General features: G+C 40.3%; 1 protein-coding gene across 9 annotated transcripts in view; it reads right to left on the reverse strand.

Moving 5' to 3' along the window:
• LOC131069374 (uncharacterized) overlaps positions 1–13,923 on the reverse strand; it is a 163,825-nt gene that overhangs the window by 113,355 nt on the left and 36,547 nt on the right. For 8 of the 9 annotated variants that reach the window (XM_058004755.2, XM_058004753.2, XM_058004751.2 and 5 more), the window contains exons 3-4: positions 7,247–7,365; positions 6,404–6,502 (exon numbers count right to left, since the gene is read on the reverse strand). In XM_058004755.2, the coding sequence (XP_057860738.2) occupies positions 6,404–6,502; positions 7,247–7,365 (218 nt within the window). The remainder of the gene's footprint in view (positions 1–6,403; positions 6,503–7,246; positions 7,366–13,923) is intronic. The other variant, XM_058004756.2, reaches the window with a different exon arrangement.

Below are 13,923 nucleotides of genomic sequence, written 5' to 3' on the forward strand. Positions count from 1 at the left end.
GAGAAGATTTCTGAATTTACTATTTTTAGTAAATCGCGACAAACTGATGCTTGTTTGCTTTATAAGTTTTTTGGGGGTTTTTTGAGAGGTCCAACGTGGTTTGACATGCAAATTCTTCGAAGATGATTTCCGGACAACTATTTTTAGTAAGTCATGACTGCTGCTCAGAATGTGATGAAAATGACTTTTGACACACTTACTATTTTTAGCAGTATGCTATTTATAGTAAGTACTATTTTTGGCAAGGGTTCTGCAGCTCAGCTCAGTGCCTATGTCTGGATGTGTTATTTTTGGCAGGATCCTGTGTTCGTGTTGTTGTGTAGCTAGGTTGGATCCCTTCTAGGGCCAACCTAGTGCACAAAATGCCAAGTGGTCTGTCGGCCTTGGCATTTGGATATCTCAGTCGTATGAGTCTAATTTGGGGCAGGGCCTATTTGGGCGAACCACTTGTGTAACTTGTGATTAAGTTAAATGTAACTTGCAACTAAGGGAGACTCATATGTAACTTGTAATATATAGGTATAACCCAATCATTGGTGCCAAAAGTATATTGCCAACTTAAGGTCCATTAGGAGGTATTGATTCATATATATGCAAAGACATGAATTCAATAACATGAAGGACATGAAGCGTGCTCGGGGGTGACAATAAGAGCTTATCGTCTATGGTTGGGAAGGCAACAGATCTGATGTTTGCATGTGGTTAACGAGCACTACCTTAAAATCAACATGGTATCAGAGCTAGGTTCCTTCTATAGAGCCTAACCGCTTGAAGGTAGATCTTGTGCTCTCAAGGGAAATTCAATCAAAAACAATTGCATATTTATGATCTCTTCCAGATCGAAAGGTGACTACAGAGGATAATGAAACGATTACACTCGCTGACCTCCGCCCTTCACAGTGGCATCGGTCAGGCGTCTAAACAAATCAGGTGGCAATTAGGGGATCGAGTCTCCCCAAGCCTTGAGAACAAGTGTGAAGGCTCAAAATCCTTTTCGTCTGAAGTTCCGTGGGGGAACACAAACAGCAACCTGTGCAAAAAGTTGCCTGCTGCCCAGTCACAGGATTTCGCCCAAGATTTCAAAGCTCGGCATTGTCAGTGTTGAAAGATGTCGGCTTGTGACTTGAACTCGGGTTGTTGTGGCTGGAGAGGTTTCTGTGCTCGATACAAATTCTTTGAAAAAGAAGAAAGAGCTAGAGACGGAGCTCGCAACCCTGTGGAATAGGTACTTGGATTGGCTTTATCAGCACAAGGAGCTCGGATTGTATATCGATGTCAGTCGAATCGGGTTTACGGATGAATTCGTAGAGGCGACGGAACCCAAGTTTCAAAGCGCTTATAAGGCCTTGGAAGAGCTTGAGGTTGGTTCGATTGCCAATCCGGACGAGGGCGGCATGGTCGGGCATTATTGGATCAGTAAGTCTAGTATTGTTCCCAATCCTAATTTGCGGCAGCAGATTGATAGAACGCTTGACGCTATCTGCAAGTTTGCTAACGATGTAATCAACGTCAAGGACAACCTCTCTGCTCAGAGCATCGCCCGATTCTTTTTGCCAGCTTCCCAGTGTGAATTCACTTTGAATTTAGTTTTGCAAGAGTTGCAGAAGGATCCATGGGCGGCACAAACGGATACAAGAGCTGCACATTGCACTGGCACTGCTCTTAGCGTGGTCGCGGGGCTGGTTGGGGCTTGTGTGCCTGGCACTGCTGCCAAAATTATGCTTTTCATTGGCGGTCCCTCTACCCAAGGTTCAGGCACTGACGAATCTCTATTCAAGGTAGGAAGATTGCCTGCATTTCTTCGCAGAGGAAGAATTAGCATTCAGAGGGAGTCTGACATATCGTCAAAGGAACCTTGGACGAAGAGATCAGAAGGTTGATATTTGTTTCAGAAGGAGCTTGTTTTTCAGCTTCAGAGGGAGCCTATCATTTTAGCTTCAGAGGGAGCCTGACATTTCAGCTTCAGAGGGAGCCACGTCATCATGAAGATTTGGTTGATGCATTTTTCTCTGTGATGGAGAAATTTGAGGTGAAAGCCCTTGTTAATGAGTTCTTCTCTGAGAGAGAGAAGTTCGAGGTGCAATCCCTTGTTAATGAGTTCTTCTCTGTGAGAGAATTTCGAGGTGCAATCCCTTGTTAATGAGTTATTTTCCTGTGAGAAGTTCGAGGTGCAATCCCTTGTTAATGCATTCTTCTTTGGGAAAAGTTTGAGGTGAAAGCCCTCGTTCCACCCTCTGCAAGTAGGTATAATGGATCCACCCTCTGCAAATAGGCATGGTGGAGATGCATTCTTCTTTGTGAGAGAAGTTTGAGGTTTTAGCCCTTGTTATGCATTCTTCTCTGTGAGAGAAGTTTGAGGTATCAGCCCTTGTTATGCATTCTTCTCTATGAGAGAAGTTTGACGTATCAGCCCTTGTTGTGCATTCTTCTCTGTCAGAGAAGTTTGAGGTTCCAGCCCTCGTTCCACCCTCTGCGAGTAGGCATGGTGAGCCCACCCTCTGCGAGTAGGTATGGTGGGTATCATGGAAGAAATTTCATGATGTGCTTGTTCACCCTCTGGGAGTAGCTATGGTTAACATATTATTCATGGGAGTAGCCATGGTGGTAGTCACTATGTGACTTGGTTATTCAGAAGGGATCCTCCCTAGCTAAGAGGGAGTGTTGTTGTGTAACTAGGTCGGATCCCTTCTAGGGCCGACCTAGTGCACAAAATGCCAAGTGGCCTGTCGGCCTTGGCATTTGGATATCTCAGTTGTATGAGTAATTTGGGACAGGGCCTATTTGGGCGAGCCACTTGTGTAACTTGTGATTAAGTTAAATGTAACTTGCAACTAAGGGAGACTCATATGTAACTTGTAATATATAGGTCTAACCCTATCATTGGTGCCAAAAGTATATGGCCGACTTGAGGTCCATTAGGAGGTATTGATTCATATATATGCAAGGACATGAATTCAATAACATGAAGGACATGTAGCGTGCTCGAGGGTGACGATAAGAGCTTATCGTCTATGGTTGGGAAGGCAACAGATCTGATGTTTGCCTGTGGTTAACGAGCACTACCTTAAAATCAACAGTTCGAACTCAGATGACTATTTTCTGCAATGTAGTTCAGTGCCTTGGCCTCAACTCATTTTGGTAGTATTCAGTTTTTGGAAGAAAAATTATTTTTTAATACTTATTTTTCCCATGGCCTACGCGTCATTTGTGTTGTGACTTCAAGGGGTCGCCATGGTGTTTTTAATTAAATCATAGCTGAAGGCAAGTTGGACGATTTTCTCAGTAAGATTGCCTAAGTTATATTATTATTTATAAGTCATTGTTGAGCGCTCACTTCACACATTATTGGCAATTTTAATAAGGTGACTCTGCTATGATCTTGGATGACTTAGAGAAGGGAAATATTATTTTTATCCTAAGTCTGTTTGGCAAAATATTCCACCTTCATATTGAGACACCAAAGTACAATTTCATCACTATTATTTTACGAGTCCTATATTTATCAAAAATGGCGATTTATGGTGAATGTGAATTGGGCGAACTTGTGTAATGGAAATAAAATCAAATGCAACGCTTAATGAAGGTGAAATGTAATGGCATTTGGTTTGGGCACATTTGGAGAGCATTTGAATTTGAATTTGACCTGGCAAAAGCTATAAATAAGGGCCTTGGGCTCTCTTTTTGGCATCCACGAAAATTTGTATAACGAAGTCCTGCCGGAATGGTGCCAGATTTGTGCTTCGAAGTTGTGAGGTTCCTAGCCTATTTCAGTTCCGTGTTTGAGATATAACACCTAGATGTGAAGAGACTATTTCTCACTCAAAGGAATAAATAGAGCATATTGAGAATAGTTTGCATCAAATAGTTTTCTGTTTTATGTGAGTTTTTGTGTGTTTCCTGGTTGTTGGATGGCATCATGGCTGAAGCATATTTTCACTCCTAAGTCTCTGTGCAGGCTCCTACTGTTTCAGGGTATTGGCTCTAAATGTTTCTATGCTTTTGGCGATGAGATTTGTAAGTTTTCGGCCCCTACTTTTGAGTCTTCAATTTTATAATGCAAATCGTACCTTTCAGCTTAGACGTACTTCTTTGGGGTGTGCATTGGGAAGCGTGTTGTTAGTTTGAGGTCATGTCGATGCTGTCTTTCAGTTTGTATTTGGTCGCTTAATGTATATTGTCAATTCGGGTGTGTTATGGGGTGATTTGAGTGAGTTTTGAGTGAGTTAGGAGCATTTTGGTGTGGATTGGTGTTGCTGGTTATGCATTTCCAGCTTGCTGTCTTTGTATTAGATTTTTCAAAAGTTGGATTTTGAGTGAGTTCTTGAGAGTGTGATTTGTTTGGGATTTTAGAGGATGTTAGGAGTTCTTGTTGCGGCTGTCAATTCTTAATCAGCACTTGGTTGTCAAATTCTATATTCATTGTAATGCTGGTTAGTAGTACTAACAGCAACATTTTAGCTTTTTGCTGACCCACTACATAAGTGGAAGAGGTTGGCCTTGCTGCCTAGTTTGGACAGTGATTCTAGTAACATTTTGTAATCCATGTTTGCATCGTAAAGCTGATTAGTAATACTAACAGCTATATACTTGGATTGTTGCACTTGTCCCACTGCATAAGTGGAAGAGGCTGGTTTGCCGCCTTCTTATCTATTGTAACATTGTCCTCCCGCTGAATAAGCGGTAGAGTTGATTGTAATTCCATTTCTATTCCTTCCGCTGCATAAGCAATCGAGTGATTGTTGTTCTTCAGTTGTAATCTTCTAATTGGCTGGTTGCATACTGTTGTAGAAGTTCTTACACCCACTGGATAAGCAGAAGGGGCTGGCTTGTCGCCCAGTGTTGTATTTGAGATTTCATTTCTAGCAGTTATTTGAACTAACGATCCCCTTGACACCGTATGCTCTCACCCTCCCATACTGGGCTCTCGGTGATCAGAAAGTGAAAGGGTTACTTTCAACATTTCCTTCCTGCGCAAGTTTGATTATTCTAACCTTAATGGGTGAATCTTGTTGTGTTAAAATCAAAAAAAAATTAAGGGGAATATTACAAACTACACCCTTCATATTTTATTATTTTCCCTACCTACCTTTTAATCCTAGCCAACCATTTAATCCTTCCACCTTTTAAACCTATCCCTCCATTTAATCCTTCCACCTTTTAAATTTTTTTTTATTATTCTAACCTTAATGGGTGAATCTTCAGCCATAAAACCCTCACATCCAAGCTCTTGAAATGGTGCAGCTAACATGAGGAAGTATAACTAGCAATAAACAACAAAACCCTCCAAATCACCTTCCAAATCAATCTCTATCAATCAGATATTCAATAAACTCTCCAAAACTGAAATGTAGATCTTCTCCAATGAGCCCAACTGTGACCTCTGAATGAAATCACCAAGTATTCTCCAGATTGTATCTCTTAACAACATAGAGAATGTTGCTTGCAAGGGTTTTCGTCCTCACAAACCAAAGATGAAGAAGTAATGTCCTCCAAACAGAAGCAATATCAAAATCCAAAGTCAACATACCAAATGAGCTCTCAATTCACCTTTTTATAAGCCTTACGGGAACTTTCCAAAAACATCCTTTTAAAATCACTTTATTAATATAATAAGCCTTTTAACTCCAAAAAATGATTTAATTTACTTTTTAAACATTTCCAACACTTAAAGTCACTTTTAAGAGTCTCAATATTTAAAATTCTATGTTCTCTTACCAACAAGCTATAACACTAAGGTGCTCGATAAATTATTTTAATTAGAATGACCACCTTAGTGAAATTAATTAAATATAGCTCATTAGTACACCCAATTAGCGACAATGGTCGAAAAGCATTGGAATTGAAATCTGACTACATTGAAGTGATCCAATGATGAAAGATGATAAACGGACCCGATTGGGTGACCTATTAAAAATAGACGCAACTTCCAAGAATATTGGAGCCCAAAACACAAGCCAAAAATAACATTTGAAAGCATCATGTGACCCTCTAAACCATCTAAGCTCATTAGTAACACTAAATTACCCCTCTGAATAAGCTAACACAAGCCCAAAAAGTCAGCGACAACTGCACTACTAGAGAACTTGAAAATGGGAACATTACAGCACACACTTATACAAAGAGGAGGGGTGAAGCAATATAAGACAATCTTTTACTTATTAAAATTCAGCCACAACAGAGCAATCACATAAGATATAGCAACTAGAAAACACAAGATTTACATGGAAACCCTTTCGGGAGAAAACCACAAAAAAGATTGTTTGGATCTACCATCCAAATCCAACCACAATAATAAAATTCACTTACAAATCTTTGTAAACACCAACCCACTGAAATAAGCACCAACTTAGCAAGAGACACCAATCTATTCTATTGAAAGGACCAAGCTCCAAAGGAACAACACCTTCTTGAATATTGGTACTTCAATGGATGATGATCATTTGAGTCTCCTTCATAAAATCTGCTTGCAACTTCTTCACATATATTTTCTTCTTCAAAAAATCTGCTTAAATAGGAATGATATTACATTAATTTCTTGCTTTCTTTTTTCCCACTTAACTTCTTTTTATAACCCTCTTAGTAGTTACAATAGAAATATTACAAAAACAGCACCTCTAAGCTATCATGTTTTGTTAAATGAAATCCTAAAGGATTATAAAGGATATCCATTGGTTTCCCAAACCGAACAGTTGATCTGCCGCAAAGTCAAGGTGTCTATAACATGAACTTTGGTGATTTGCCTCAAAGTCGAGGTGTCTATAACATGGACATTATTGATTTGCCTCAAAGTCAAGGTGTCTACAACGTGAACATTGGTCAAGAATGCGCATATTCCATCCCTGTCCATAAAGCCTTACAAGATAACTTTCTTCAAATAGAAGTAAAACCAGAAGTAAGGGACTAAAATCCTTAAGAAATTATTAACAATATCCTATCAAAACTTGAAATACATGTTAAGTCTAAACGTTTACGTGAATAAAGGTATATGGAAGAGACATGGCCATATTGTAATTAAATTTCTGAACATTGGTGGCTACAAATCTTGCAGATTAAATTCTCTAGAACATCAAATGACTTAGCTGTTATATTTAGAACACACAAAGCCATATGCCAATATCTAAAAACTCTATTTCAAATTCAAAGCAAACCACTGAAATTCACTATGATTAAAAAAGTAAAAACACATAAAGGAATCCTAATAATGTAGACTAAGATACATACTCAAGGTTGGTATTTTGAAACTTACAAACTTGTCTTCTTTAAGCGTTCAAGTTCAGCTTCCTTAGCTGCAAGTGATTCCAAAGCCCTTCTAAGTTTTTGTTCCTTCTCATCACGATCCCTGGAAAGCTCCAACTTTTCCTGGTCCTGAAACAGAATGTTTATCAATATTTTCTTTCAAATTTTCTATCAGCATAAACACAATGAAACAACAAACATGTATGATACAGCCAGTTAATGGGCCTATTGGGGTTGATCCAAGCTCTAAAGAGAGTAGAAAAGTAGAATGGATTGCTCAGGAGCAAGTGTGGATCAAGGTGAATTTTGATGGGGCATTGTTGTGCGAATCGCACACCCATCCCCGTCTTGGACAAGGACCCCCCGGTTTGTGCCTTTCTGTCCTTGCGGAAGAGGAAGGGGATATGAAGGGTCAAGTGCTGCTAAAACCAAATTCGGCCTCTAGGGCCATATTGCAAACTTAAAACTCCCCAATTCTCGCAAAATCGCCTAAATGTGAAGAAAGAGTTAAAGCCTGCAATGACATTGAAATGTTGATTTTCGCCAAGGGATACAAAGGAGATAAAGAATGCAAAGTGCCAAGGTTGACAAACTCGCCCAAGTGCCAAAAGCTCGCACTTCACGAGGAAGAAGTTAAAAAATCGCCAAAATGCCCAGGAAGGGCAAATTTCGGACTTTCAGGCCAAAATGAGAAAAATGCTAAAAGTTGGCAAAAAGTGCCAGAGGTCCGAAATTGCTAAAAGTTGACAAAACTGGCTTAAGGTCCGAAATTTTCTAAAGTTGGCAAAATCACCTTAAGGTCCGAAATTCACTAAAAGTTGGCAAAAAGTGCCAGAGGTCCGAAAATGCCTTTAAATTTGCAAAAGACCCCCAAAGTTCCGAAATTCACTTAAGTCATCTAATTTCGGACCCTGGGGCCGAAATTTGAAAAGTGAAAAGTTTGCAAAAAGTGCCCAAACGGCAGAATTTGGGCCTTTAAGTGAAAATTTGGAAAGTGAAAAGTTTGCAAAAAGTGCCCAAAGGGTCGAATTTGGGCCTTTAAGTGAAAATTTGGAAAGTAAAAAGTTTGCAAAAAGTGCCCAAAGGGCCGAATTCGGAACTTTTAGCCAAAATGTTAAAAAGTGAAAGTTGGCAAAAGACTCAAAAATCCCAAAGTTTGCAAAAGTGCTCAAAATCCCGAAATTCATCATTAAGGGGTGAAATGTCAAAGTTTTTAAAACTTTTCGAATGCCCCTCTTGCCCGAAATTGCCAGGAACAACTAAATTCACGGAAGGAGTAAAGCGTTAAAACTTGGGAAATTTTCAAATGACCCTCCAGGCGTTAAATTTTAATATTTGTTAAATTAATTAATTAATTTTTCAAATTGATTTATTGAAATGAAATTGATCGTTCGCAGGTCGCAAGACATCATTAGAGAACCAAGAGAAAGACCTGAAACGCAAATCGAAGAAGGATCACAATCAAGGCCAGACGCTGAAGACTGGAAAAGAAAAAAGATGTGGGAACGCGCTGCAGGAGCGCAAGAGCAACCAAACATTGGGAACTATGCCGCTGAACAAAGATGAAGTCCACCATCGGGACCAAAGAACACTCTGAATGCTGCAAGTTTATGCCTTCTCGAGAAAAAGCACACAGCTGGATTTAATTCCAGGAATTCAATTTCTAAAAAGCTGAAATTGTTTTATTGTAAAACTACTTGTAGGTCCCACTCAGATATTTTGAAAGAAAGGGGAAACAAGTCAGTTGTGGACAGTTATGTCCAACTACCAGATAGACTCAAATTGAAGCCAAATAGTGGCAGATAGTTGAAATTGTGGTTGAATGGATGAGTGAGAATTTAGTGGGCATGGGTTAAGGCTGCTAGTTTCTGGAAGGCAAATCAGGACCCTTGGATGCAGTCCATCCTAGCCTTCGATTCAAAATTGTAAAAACTATAAAAGGCAGAGGCCTTTCTTTTGTTAGATGGTTAGATAGTTAGAGATTGTTGGATAGTTAGACTGTGGTGAGAGAGTTAGATTTTAGAGTTAGAATAGGTTAGATTTTAAGCAGTAGCATAGAGATGTTGCAGAAATTGTTGTAATAGGCAGCTGAAATCAATATATAAACATTGATTTGGTGTTTATTGTCTTGTTTTCATCCTGTTTGCATGGTTTCTCTCAGCAATTTAGATAGATCTTTCTGTTTTGGGTGTGCAGGTATTTGATAGATTCAGGCTCATACCATTGAGGATATATTGATTGTGTATCCTTTTGTATGGTTAACCTAAGCCTTTAATTGTGCTTAGTTCAATTGCAGGTGTCCGTCTGAGCTGCGCCAAAATTGGGTGCTCAGCTGTGCACCTCCAGTCTAAAAATCTTCCAAGTTCCTTTGAAGATTGCACCGTTCCTGCAAGGTTGTGAGCTATTCTGGCCAAGCAGGAATTGGTTATGTTGAATCCATCTACCCGCATACCCGTGTTGTTAGTTTTAGATCTCCTAACCCTTTCCTTTTGCTCTTTATTACGTAATTCGAGAATCACATCAAACCAGCTTGTTGCAAATCGTAAGTCCCCTTGTGTTTCCTGGAAAAACACATCAAACCACTAAGTAGTCCCGCAGTCAAGACCTGACAATCAAAACCTTGAGGTCGTCCCCTTTGATCAAACAAAAAACAGCATTAGGGATTTCCTTATCTCGAGAGAGGATAGGATACTCAGCGAGTACATTCTATTCTGCGTTGGTCGGATGAAGTCACAAGTTCAGCGATTTTAGACACGTCAACAGGCATCTAAGGGAAACCCTAGCCCCCCGGGTGTAGGTTATGTGGCCAAAGATTGCATGGGAAGCATCATTGTCTTCGAGGCATCAAGGTTGAGTGGTGAAACAAACAATGCGGTAGAAGCTCAAGCGGCTCTGTTGGCTGTGGCGATGCAAAAAAATTGAACGTTTCCCAAATTCACCTTGGGGGCAATTCTCAGATTATTATCAATGCTTTAACCGAAGGGGAATTGGTGGCTTGGCAACTTAACAAATATATTCAGATTGTGAGGAATATGCTCTCAACGTTTACTGAATTTCATGTCCCATATCTTCAGAGATGGTAATATGGTAGTTAATAAACTTTCGAAGGTGGCGCTATCCCTAGATGAGGATGGATTACATGGCATTTGGGAGGACTACTGTGAGTTGGATTTGGGAAAATGAGCCTTACCATATACTGCCAAAGCCAATTTTAATTATTGTTGAGTAAGGAATTTATGGTTGTACATAGGGAGTATTAATGGTTGGGTGTGGTTTGCGGCTATTTATGTGGCAGGTGGCATGTGTTGTGTGCACAGGTGTTTGGCGTGTTGGTAAATTAGCAATGCCAGATGGAGGCAACATCCACCCTTATCACAACAGGGCAACAACTTGCCTTTTTGGGGTTAGTGATTGAGAAAAGGTTAAGGGGCCTGTTTAAATTTGGGGACCCCATCTTCCTACAAATCATAAAGAAATTGTTGGGGGGAGAATTTTTGCAAACAAAACATAGGTATCGCACAAACATTGACATGGTGTCAATGGTGATGGCGTGGGGGCTTGAATTGGGAAGAAAGGATGAGGTCTCATTGGTGATGGAGCGGTGTGTGGATGCAAATTGGTTGTACGGTATGCCCTCTATCCCAGCAAGGGCTCAATCTAGTGTGGGCTTTTTGCTTGAAGGTGACAATGTGGTTCAGGAGGAAGACTCCCCTCGTCCACTCCAACAATTCATCCAATGGAGCATTTTTGTTGGTCGTGAGGAGCGTCACACGAAAGCTATAATTTGGTGGGATGAATTGGTTGCATTCCTACATGAGAAGGAGGCTAAACGAGATGGTGCAATGGTGAGTAGTGAAGAAAAGACTAAAGTGAAACGGAAGTTCAAGCTATTGGACTATTGGATCAATGGTCCCATGTTGCTAGGTGCGAAGAAGAAATAGTTGGTTTAGTAATTCTCAATTATATGTCTGTAAAGTTATATGTATGGGGTTGGTTCTGTCTTGTAATCTCTCTGTAGCTATTTGGGTCCTTTTGTCTATGCAGATTTTCAAGGATTGCACTGTTTTGTAATATGTTTGTTGGTATGCCTCTCAGGTGGTGGTTCTGGGCCTAGCCGCATTTTGGTATTGTCTTTGGGCGACCTTTTTGGTTGTTAGGGTTTCTCACTACCTCTGGCAGTTCGGATCGAATGTACTGGATTGTTTTACCATTAATAAAATATTGCTATTACCGACCAAAAAAAAAAACATGTATGATAGTTTTAAGGATAAATCTTAATTTTCAATTAGAATTTAATCAACCCATTTCTACTATAAATGCACATGTAAGCCTAGCTGCAGAATAAAACAAAATACGAAATTGTTTTGGTTTACTCATTTCCCAAGGAAATATAAGAAATTGGAGAACCAACAATACAATTAGAATGTAAGATGCCGCTATATAAAAGCTTGCACACTTAAAAAACAAACAAAACCATGAAACGAAATTGAAAATATTAACCAGCATCTGATTTGGGTGTCACAAGCAGCCTATTATTATGCAAACTCAAATAGCTATGTTGCCAACTGTTTGTAACTTCATATAATTTAATACCCCACCTTAATGACTAAACTAGACGCAATCCTGAGTTTATCTCTAAATTTGACAAATTTATCTCAACCTATAAGATTTGGCATAGATTTGTCGTAAAGATCATTAAGGTTTGCATACATACCTATGAAATCACCCAAGATCTGATGGAAAGAACCAGTCACATAACCAGATTGCTCACAACAACAAAAAAGACTGAAAAAACAACACAGCAGCTATTCCATATCAATGAGAAAGTAAAGGACATGCAACAATGTGCAAGAGGTGTACAATCAGTATGCAAGTTTTGTCCAAAAGGGGTCACAATTTGTAGTATCAAAAATCTCTCCCTATGCAAACTCAACACAACAAGTGGTGCCTTCCTCCATGCCATCGTAGGTCGGGTGCCGCCACCTTTGTCCTTTTGTCCACTTGGATCACCTAGTCAGCTCCAAACTGCTCTCTACCAAATCCGCCAACCTGTCACCTTCAGAGACTAGGGTGCGGCGCGAAGACGTCCGCGCAGCGTGCTAGAGTCCCACGAATCTAACAGTCCGCAGGTAGCCATTTGAGCGTTACACCTGCGCCTGGAAGGAATCATAACGCACCTGCATGCGCCCACGGATGTCGGTTACCTTCCAAGGCTTATATCTCTCTTCTTTGAAAGCATTTTGAGGACCTTTTGGCATTTTGAGTATACTTGTTACAGGTTGGAGCTCTTGGCAAATCTCTTTGGACAGCATTTACAGTTTTTCTTGCGAAGACTATCATTGTTGCAGCTTCACGAATAGCTCATGACATCATTTCCATAAGCATCTTGGAAAGGGGAGTTTACTTATCCTTTTCTCCTTTCATTTCACATATTATCATCCTTTGTCTCGCACTGTTTTCCAACTCTCTTTATCGTTTATTTTCCCTATGGCTTTTATTTGGGTTGTCCGTGGAGGTAGAAACACCAAAACGGGGGTCTCCAATCGTGGACTGGTTGTGAGTCCCTCTCATCTTATTTGTTCTACTTTAGTTATTTCATATCTTGTGCCTATTAGTTTAGTTTTATCACTTTTTGTGCATTTATCATATTATAATCGCATTTGGAGTTTTTTGTACCTCGTCCGTACAGGACGACAGCGCCTCGCACTGGTATCCCAGGACTGCGTGCTCGTCCTCTAGACAGAGCTTCAGTAGAATCGTCCAGGAACCTTCTTTGCATTCTGTTTGTTTAGTTTGGTTGTTTTCATCCCCTAGCTCATCTTAGCGCTAGTTCGAGTGAGGTATCGAAGAGTGGATTTGTTCTCTAGGATTCATCATCCTTGAGGTAGCAAATTTCCTCCGTTACATTTTGGTGAACCCAACGTGTGTTAGGCCGTAATTAGGAATAAAACTTTTAAGTTATTGTTATGTCATTTTTGTTATGGTTGGAGTCGGCCGTGTGGGTTCCCGTGTGAGTTACAACAATTGATACCTTGGCCACCCGCCAGATAGTATATATGGCCATGAAGGCGAACCCCGGTAATAATGTTGATGTACTGAACATTTGGAATGCAATAAAGGATATACTTTTCTGCCATATTATTGTGACTGTTATTTAATCATTGCTCTGGATATAATTGTGGTTGTTGGTTAGATGTTTTGTATACATTTACTGTTTATTCTGTGAACTTGAACAATTAACCATAGGAGTAAACATTTTGGCGTCGTTGCCTATTCGAATTCCGAAGATCAATATGGCGGCAGGCGGTAACCACTAATGGGCCGATCATTTCAACAGCAGTTAATAGTCACTGAAGGTGATACACATGAAGAGCCCATGCAGGCGGAAGCTAGGGAGGATCAACTGACGGAGGATTTGGTGGAACTGTGGGACGTTTCTGTCACCCAGTACGTGCAGAGGGAAGCTCGGGAGAGAGCGGTCCCAAAGGGCACGGTACGTGAGGAACTTACAGTAAATTCTGTCGTGTTTGATCTTCTAGGGAGCCTTCCTAGACTGCTAGCACAGAACCTCATTGAACGGCAAGAGCAAAGGGAAGAACCAGTCGGGAACATCATCGGCAGCAAATCCTGCAGCAATACGAAGAAAGGAGTCGTAGGGAAGAAGAAGAGAGGGATACGAGCAGACGT

Source organism: Cryptomeria japonica, chromosome 10, assembly GCF_030272615.1.
Source record: "Cryptomeria japonica chromosome 10, Sugi_1.0, whole genome shotgun sequence".
NCBI lineage: Eukaryota > Viridiplantae > Streptophyta > Pinopsida > Cupressales > Cupressaceae > Cryptomeria > Cryptomeria japonica.